At 44.0% G+C, this 9270-nt stretch overlaps 1 protein-coding gene across 1 annotated transcript in view; it reads right to left on the reverse strand.

Annotated features, from left to right (window-relative positions):
* si:ch211-127i16.2 (amine oxidase [flavin-containing] A) overlaps nt 1–9270 on the reverse strand; it is a 33438-nt gene that overhangs the window by 2957 nt on the left and 21211 nt on the right. The window contains exons 10-11 of the mRNA XM_053411870.1: nt 5985–6071; nt 4737–4837 (exon numbers count right to left, since the gene is read on the reverse strand). Coding sequence (XP_053267845.1) covers nt 4737–4837; nt 5985–6071 — 188 coding nt within the window. The remainder of the gene's footprint in view (nt 1–4736; nt 4838–5984; nt 6072–9270) is intronic.

Here is a 9270-nt window from a genome sequence, read left to right on the forward strand (position 1 = left end):
AACGATTGCACTCACAATTCCACCCCGCTTTAATATTTGAAGGTTCAAGTGGAGCCCATACCAATCCCCTCGCCCAGCCAGCCAATCAGGAGTGGAGAAGGGTTCCCTCTCTCCACCTTTAATCTGTCCGGAACCCTGTGATGATTAATTAATGCTGTTACAGCAGCGTTCTCCTGCAAGTGTTGCAGCTACGCTCCTTCAAACCAGGCTGTTGTCGGTGTGTGTGCTCTCTGCATGCTGCCGTCAGTGCCTGTCAGAGAGAGTCTGTGAGAGGATGAGTTCGGCTCGGCACCACCGCCACCGCCTCCACACAAGCACTAGTGAAAGTTTTTCTTTAGTTCAAACGTATTCGCCCGAGTGACACGACGTCTTTCCAGCAGATCGTTCCCATGTCAATGTCGGGGGGGGGGGGGGGGGGGCGTTCTCCCAATTCAACTTTCATTCGTGTCACATCAATAATTGAAGTTTATAAACTTTATACTTTTGAAGCATGACATGGACCCAGAAGCTCAGGGAACATCCAGTAAGAAGCAGCTGTGTGGTATCACGGTCACAGACATTCAATTAACTCTAAATAAACTTAATAATAGTCATTGGATCGGACAGATATCCACTCAGAAGTGTTTTCTTGGAGCTTATTCTACGAGATGCAACTTGAGATTTCCTCTGCAGAGCAGCGGAGAGGTCGGGACCTCGGACTGAGAAAACTCTTCACAACATGTCAACAAGCTCGGAGTTGGTAATGCTCACCAGCTGCCTTTTCATTCAGAGGTCTGCAGGTAGGATTGGACTCCACCTGATAAAGACTGGGTTTTAAAGTCTTGGAAATATGAAATTGCCTGAATGTTTTTCTGCAGCTGCCTGACAGAGAAAACCTTTATAGGATACATGAGCATATACAGCAGCAAACAGTTGTAAAGATGTGTTTGGGGGGATGTTCCATAGAGTCGTGCCTCAGCGTGATAAACCCAGAGAAGACCCAGACGCAGGATGTACCAAGGATAATGTGGAAGGAACGCAATGCAAACGGCCTGTGTGGTAATGAGAAATGACTTTGGTGTTGCAGAGAGAAATGAGTTAACACATTTATTACAGCAGCATGCACAGCAGGTGGTGGCGAGCAGTCACATGAGCAGCAGCGTTCTGAGACGACAGATTGAAGAGAACGCCTCGTGGCCTCGATGGAACTTGTTGGCGCCTCGTTTAAAAAAACCCGTGTCTGTAAGATAAGTGTTAACCGACGCTGCTCTTCTGACAGCAGCCATGACTTTAATGCAACACTGGTGAATACGGTGGTCTGAGATGAATTCAAGCTCTAAAGATAAAAGAATCCCTCTGAGCCACGGGGACATCGCTTTGACCTCTGTATACAAACCCTCTCTTCTATTGGGCTCAATTTAATCACATTTCCCAGTGGGCTCAACGAAATAATATAATAGGAGAGGATCAAAGTGGGTTTGGAAAGAAATTGCTCCTCATTGTCACATAAAGCACGACAGAACCAACGGAGGGATGAGGCTTTTTCTTTCTGTTTCTATTATTATTATTCCTTCTACAAACCGGCGTTGCCATATTACTGAAATGATGGCTCCACAAAAAGGTGAAGCCAAATCATCTAGAGGTCAAAGTCCATGCCTCCTCCATGTTAGTGAATGGGACAGAGGTGAATTTAAAATGTAGAAGATGGTTTCTGTCGTTTTAGTCACGATTGTGCACCCGTGTACGAAATGTTTTAGATCATATTTTGTACTAAGGGAGGAAGTGCAGATGTGATGTCCATCCCTTATCAACAGTCTATGGATGTTACCTGTAATAAGATATAATGAAATCCCTTGTGTCTCTATATGAAAATAAGAAACTGACAGATTGAGTTATATGTTCAGTTTGACTGGATGAATTCCTCCGACGCTTCCTCGCATCCTAAGCTATTCGCCTGCTTCAGAAGTTTGAACAATCCCCTGGTGTAAACATTGACTGCAAATCATAGTTTATATTTTTGTCATGATTTCACGAAACCAGTGAACCTCTATCTCTCCGCGGACTCGTGGGATCTCCTCTCTGTTCCGAGTTGGCGCTTGTGATAGTTGGAAACTCTTTTCAACCAGTGAATGTTAATAGAAGATGGGGAGGGACATTTTTCCTTTATCTACTTGACCTATTGCACAACAGGCATCTGACAATGTTCCTCCTCCACAGTATTCCATCACTTTGTCTTTTTTGCTAAAGAAAGTAAGGATTCATATATTTGGATTGTATTGTCCTTGTATAAACAGATCCTTTGCTGCTGGTTCTGTTGGGGGGTATATCACAGTCCAGCTCTATGTGTTGAGAGGACGGGATCCTCCCAAGGCTTGTTCATGCTAATCTACTGTGATAGTTGCTGAGTCAGTTGACTTGTTTGTCCCGGCTCATCAGATTTGACCTGTTGGGTTTATTTATTTGTGGTTTTCAGTGCATTTGGGGCAGGAAAGGATTACTTGTCACTGCTGCGCTAAAAGTCCAGGGTTATTAAGCTTTATTGTTTTTTTTACAGTTTACCTTTCAAACCCACTTTGTTTGGTTCGGATATTCTGACTTTCAGTTTGATCAGAGCCACAGTAACATGTGTGAAAGGTTCCTCGGACCAACAGATGGAAATTTAGTCCGACCTAGATCAAACAAGCACTTTTGGACAGTTGAGACTTTCGGACCAAAAAGTGAGCAGTAAACTGTAGATTGTCATGATCTCTGACCACCCAGACTGTGGGAGAGCTGTTGCTTTCACCAAGTCGCTTAACTCCATTTGGAATTGTCAATATTTTAAAGGGTTCTATGTTTGGATATGGAAGATGAAAGCTGGTTTTTCATGACTTCTAAGTCTTTTCCTCTGATCTTAAGTTCAATGTTCTCATGGGAGATCTGCTCCACTCGCCAAAGTCACCTGGAGCCAGAGCAGGTCGTCCAGGGTGGGAAGGAGAAACGAAAGAGTTCCATCAAAATGATTCTCAAAGTATTTGTTTTCCAGGGAATGATACACAGATCTCTCAATTTCTTAGATTTCACTTAGCCAATAGTGTGATGCATCGTTTGGCCTTTTCGGAGGTACATTCTTCTTCAGCCTGTATATCTTCTCCTCACTGTGGGGAGTTGTGATAATTATTTCGACCTTGGAGACTCAGACATCTTTTCCCAGCGTCCCTCCGTCTCATGTATTAGTCATTCGCTCCATCTTCCCTTTGTTAATACACACAAACCATGGTCACATTTGTTAAGTGCCTGAGCCACCTCCACTTCTTGTTCTCCTGACAACCCTCCTTAAATCAGACATTTATTGTGACAGCCTGTATTTCTGAGAATCAAGTTATGTTAGCTCTTCTTCCCTGATCACATGAAGAAACCCTGGTGGAGTCATCTCAGTGTTCTCAGGATGAGGAGCAGTGTTGCTATCCATCCTATGAAGAGACACAGAAGAGGAACTGATCCTGAAATGGCTGAAAGGTCGGGAATCTGACCTTCGACCCACATAGCTCAGTTATGGGATATAATTATCGCTCTCATTTCTTAAGTGGTGAGGACTAGACCTGTGATTTTTTTAAATATATTATATCCCTGGGTCATAAGTTGAACGAAACTAATCCTCCGCGGTTGGAGGAATTTATCCAAACAACGTAGAGGAGCAGAAACAACAAGCATTTCATCCGATTTTTGAAAATTCAGCTTCCTTCAAAGCACGTCTGCTGTGTTTAATGCACTCAGAGCCTTTACTTAGCAAAGCACAGACCCGCAGGGGTAAATTTTATTCATAGTTCTTGGCAGCGAATCTTCCCTCCCTCTCCCCCCGTCTCCCCACTCTCTCCCTCACCCGTCTAGCATAGAGAAGCGAGGGCCTCTCGCATACTGACCACTCATGCAGGCATATACCCACCTAGGATAATCACTCTAATTATACAAATCACACTGGTCATTATTGAGATTCCTGCTATTCCCAGTGAAATCCCTTAATCCACTGCACACCAACTGGAACGGGTGGCGCTGTTAAGTACAAAATTATTCAAGCGGCGGGCGGCTGCATCTTCTTTTCTCAACCGAGCGGAGGAACCTGGCTTCAGCACATGTGCCGGATTAGTGTCAAGGTCACATCGTGTCCTTGAGGATCCATTTGCTATATGGGAATATGGATAAGGGCTCCTGCCCCGTGCTGCTGTTTGAGTCATGTAAAGTAACGAGCCTCTTCTCCTCCCCCTGGACTTAATGCCATTATGGAGATGAATTACCTGGATCCCCCTCCCCACCTTTCGCCCGTGTTCGCTCGGCTCGGTGCATCTCTGAGCAGGACCATTAGAAATGGATTATGGGACGTTTTCCTATGAGAACACCCACTCCTGTCGACCTCTTGCCATTTTGTTGGAACAGGACTAATACGTTTGAGTGGAGGCACAATCACTCCCACCACTCATGTGAATGATCTGTGGGCACCGGGCGCTCGTTCTGTTGTTTTTGTGTCATAAAAGTAGTAAAAACATCCACCGCCCCACAGACCATCTCTCAAACAGAGTGATACAATCTACAAACCCCAATTTTTAGCCGTTAAAAAGATTTATATCAGAAGAGAATCTGTCACGCTGGTGCACTCAACTCTATCCCTGTGCATAACCATTTGTTTCAGGGAGAACAAGGAGGATGGGAGGCTCTTCAGAGTGCGGATAGACGTAGAGGTGTGTTGTGTGCGGTGTATTTGTCATCAGTTGTGTGATTACCTGCCACAGGGCTTCCTCAGGCTCGGGTGGTAATATGTCAGCAGACCCGGTGCCATGACGTTAACGGGGCAGCCGCCGCTGTAGGCCTCTTCGGCCCAGTCCTGAAAGAACAGAACAGTTCAATGAGGACATAGTGAGGATTCAATAGTGTCATGGGGAAGAAGAAAAACCCACCAGGATCCACAAGAGACCATGGGTTGGCTCTTCTGTATAATTCATACTTAAATAAATAAAATATACAAATATAATTAGTGTATAATATAAATAAACTGTGATGCCCATTGGGCCCCTTTAAAACGAGGCCAAGCATTATACCATCAATACATCTGCTTTACGTCTCTTCACCAAACTCAGACTTCCTGTTATTGTATTCTATATAAAATGATGTTCCCCTCGAGTCTCTTAGTCAACAAAGTGAAATCACAATGTTCCCCTCAACATCCCCCCCCCCCGCCCCAACTTTCCTCGGGGGTAATTTTCTTTCCATCTCGCCTTTCAGCGGCGGAGAGAGAGAGAGCCGTCCAGGGACCGAGATCCTGCGTCTGCATGATAAACCTGCTGCTTCTCATGCTGCCAATGTGTGCTGTACATCATGTAATGGACCTGAGCATACACTAATTCTGTATGTGTGTCACGGCATGATTTAAGAAAGTGGGATATCAGCTGCATGCAAAGCGGCCTCAGTAATGTGGTCGTGGCTCACGTCTGCTCATAACAGCGACTGTGCTCCCCTCGGAGGCTCTTGGCTCTGCTCACCTTGGGCAGGCTCGACACGCCTACTCCCTGTAACCCAGTAGATTTACAATAATGGTTTTTTATTTGCTTGTCTGCATTATGCATGAGTGTCTCTGTGGATGTTCTCTCTGTCTCTCTCTACAATTCTTCTTTTAAAACGTCTCATGGCTGTTTCCAGGCCGGAACACGTGTTGATCCCTCGCAGGCAACCGGTGATATTCAGTGTTAATCCAGGATGATTCAGTCGTCTTAGCTCATCATATTTCTGACACTTAGATAAACTGTATATCTAGTGATCTGTCTCAAATATGGATTGTGTCATAAACATCTGTGGTCCACTCTGGCATCAATATAGATTTGCATTAAAAGGCTCGAACCGAAAATAAAGGCTCATAGAAATGTGAATTTTATGGGACTTTCTTTTTTTTTATCTCTTTTATATAAGTCAATGTGAAACCATAATGTTTAGGTAAAGGATTATTTATTTTATTACATCCAACAGCTGCCACTTACTTTTTCTTCATAGTGGATGAAAGACGCGGCCTCGGGTCCCAGGTATCTGACCAAACTGGAAACCACAGCTTCCCGTCTCTCTCCAGCCTGAAGACAAAACAAAGGGAGATGCCTGTGCTCATTAAACTCACTTCATTTGCAACTGGAGGGGAACGATGAGAGCAGATACTTTCACCAAAGTTATAATTCTGCGTGTTATATAAACCTAATTGGACCAAACCTGTTATATAGCCCCCCCGAACAGTGAAAACGCACCCTCCTTGGTGGAGGTACAGTGCCTTGCATAAGTATTCACCCCCCTTGGACTTTTTCCCATTATGTACTGTTACTAACTGGAATTCAAATAGACTTAAATAAACTTTTTCCCGTTTGATCAACAAAACATGCATAGTACTTTGGAGGTGCAAAATAAATTTTATTGTGACACAAACAATAATGAGAACAAAAAAGTTGACATCTGTTGGGTGCATAAGTATTCACCCCCCTGTGTCAATACTTGGTAGAACCCCCTTTCGCTGCAATTACAGCTGCAAGTCTTTTGGGGTATGTCTCTACCAGCTTTGCACATCTAGAGATGGAAAGGTTTGTCCATTCTTCTTGGCAAAAAAGATGAAGCTCAGTCAGATTGGATGGAGACCGTCTGTGAACCGCAATCTTCAAGTCTTGCCATAGATTCTCTATTGGATTGAGGTCTGGGCTTTGACTGGGCCATTTTAAGACATTAACATTCTTTAATCCAAACCATTCCTTTGTAGCTCTGGCTGTATGTTTAGGGTCATTGTCCTGCTGGAAGATGAACCTCCGCCCCGGTCTCAAGTCTTTTGCAGACTGCATCAGATTTTCTTCAAGGATTTCCCTGTATTTGGCTCCATCCATCTTTCCCTCTATTCTGACCAGTTTCCCTGTACCTGCTGAAGAGAAGCATCCCCACAGCATGATGCTACCACCACCATGTTTCACTGTTGGGATGGTGTGCTCAGGGTGATGGGCAGTGTTGGGTTTTCACCACACATAGCGTTTTGCATTGAGGCCAAAAAGTTCAATTTTGGTCTCATCTGACCAGAGCACCTTCTTCCACATGTTTGCTGTGTCTCCCACATGGCTTCTGGCAAACTCCAAACAGGATTTTTTATGGATCCCTTTCTACAATGGCTTTCTTCTTGCCACTCTTCCATAAAGGCCAGATTTGTGGAGTAGACGACTAATAGTTGTCCTGTGGACAGATTCTCCCACCTCAGCTGTGGATCTCTGCAACTCCTCCAGAGTAACCATGGGCCTCCTGGTTGCTTCTCTGATTAATTTTCTCCTTGTCCGACTCTTCAGTTTGGGTGGACGGCCTCCTCTTGGTAGGTTTGCGGTTGTGCCATATTCTTTCCATTTTCTTATGATGGATTTTATGGTGCTCAGAGAGATGTTCAAAGCTCTGGATATTTTTTTATAACCTAACCCTGCTTCATATTTCTCCACAACTTTATCCCTGACCTGTTTGGTGAGCTCCTTGGTCTTCATGATGCTGTTTGTTCAGTAATGATCTCCAACAAACTCTGAGTCCGTCACAGAACAGGTGTATTTATACTGAGATTAAATTGCAGACAGGTGGACCCTATTTACTAATTATGTGACTTGCAAATGTGACTTGTGAATGCAATTGGTCGCACCAGATCTTTGTTAGGGGTTTCACAGTAAAGGGGGTGAATACATATGCACTCAACACTTTTCAGATTTTTATTTGTAAATAATTGTGAAATCCATGTAATATTTCCCCCCACTTCCAAATGATGCACTATTTTGTGTTGGTCCATTACATAAACTCATGATGAAATAAATTTTAATCTGTGGTAGAAAAGTCCAAAGGGGGTGAATACTTATGCAAGGCACTGTATATACTGTACATACCAGCATCTGGTGAGATATGAATCCATACTCTATAGAAACCAGTCCAAGCCGGACTCTGGAAGCAGAAGTCAATTTGAATAACTCAAGCGTGGTCAGCACATGCTCCCGGTTGTACTAGCACACACGGTGAGTTACCCACAGAGCAGCTGAGGCCCGAGGACCGAGAGGCCGGATCAGCGCAGAGCGTCCTGACGGATCCTCATCTGCAATGTCACTTTACCTTTGCTCCCAGCGAAACCACTGTGGACCATTTGGAGCTGATACTCCTGACAGGGGAACAAAGAGGGAATGGCAGCTTGCCCTTCGACGGCTCTGAGCCACTTTCAACCGAAACGGAAAAAAACATCTGCTTACCGAGGACACAGTCGAATATTTCACGAGACAAACATTAAAAAGAAATCATTAACGGCTGAATCATACTTGGACAGCTCAGCGTAACCTTGATGTCCACTCGCCTTCACACACACCAACACTGTTTTGCTCTGTTTAGCAGCGGAGTAGCGAGCGGAGGTTAATTATTTAGCACCCTGTGCAGCACAGCACAGCACAGCGGGGGGGGGGACAGCTAGTCTAAAGCTTTGTGGCAAGCCGGGATAATGGCTGAGATTCCAAAACAACACGAGAGACAAGGCTGGATTCATTTATTCCTGCAGGTGGAAGGAAAAGCACTGGGATTAAATGGTAATGTCAACACAGAGGGAAAGGAAGGAAGAGAAAGAAGGGAGGGTGGTGCAAAAGTACAAAAGGGAGAAGAAGAGGAGAGGATTGCAGCAATACTATGAAACTTTTTACTGTGGATCAATTAAAAACTTAGAAGTCATGTAAAAAACAGTGTTTATCTCCACTATTCAGCCGGGAAACCTTAAAATATAAAGAATTGTGAACAGAGGCTCATGGGTTGTTTTATGAGCAATAATTGGAAAAATATATTCAAAATACGAAAAGCACACATAAAGGGAAACAAACCCACAACCAAAAGAGACCCGTCACTTTTAAACGTCAAACTGTGTTAGATCTATAATCCAGAATAATCCAGTCAGGTACTCTTTAAAGCCATTCCTTATGAGACTGCTCTTTCACCGTGTGGACAAGCAATGAGCAATCAAGAGGCTCCTTAAACTTTAAAATGGAAACTTGTTTATTTCCATTTTATGGCGAGTGGGCTCTCCACCTCCACCTTCCTCCATGTGCAATTATGACGCTTGTTTTTGCTTCACTGCAACTGACTGACACTTAAAGACCAGAGATAAACAAACGATTATGCAAATGCCCGCTGCAAATACAGACAAATAAAGTTCTAAAAAGTACTATTAAAAAATGAAAAATGAAGAGAACTTACACCGTATATATGTTCTACATGTTCTTGGAGTTACTGTTGCTGACAGATGGC

This window comes from Pleuronectes platessa, chromosome 19 (assembly GCF_947347685.1).
Source record: "Pleuronectes platessa chromosome 19, fPlePla1.1, whole genome shotgun sequence".
Lineage (NCBI taxonomy): Eukaryota > Metazoa > Chordata > Actinopteri > Pleuronectiformes > Pleuronectidae > Pleuronectes > Pleuronectes platessa.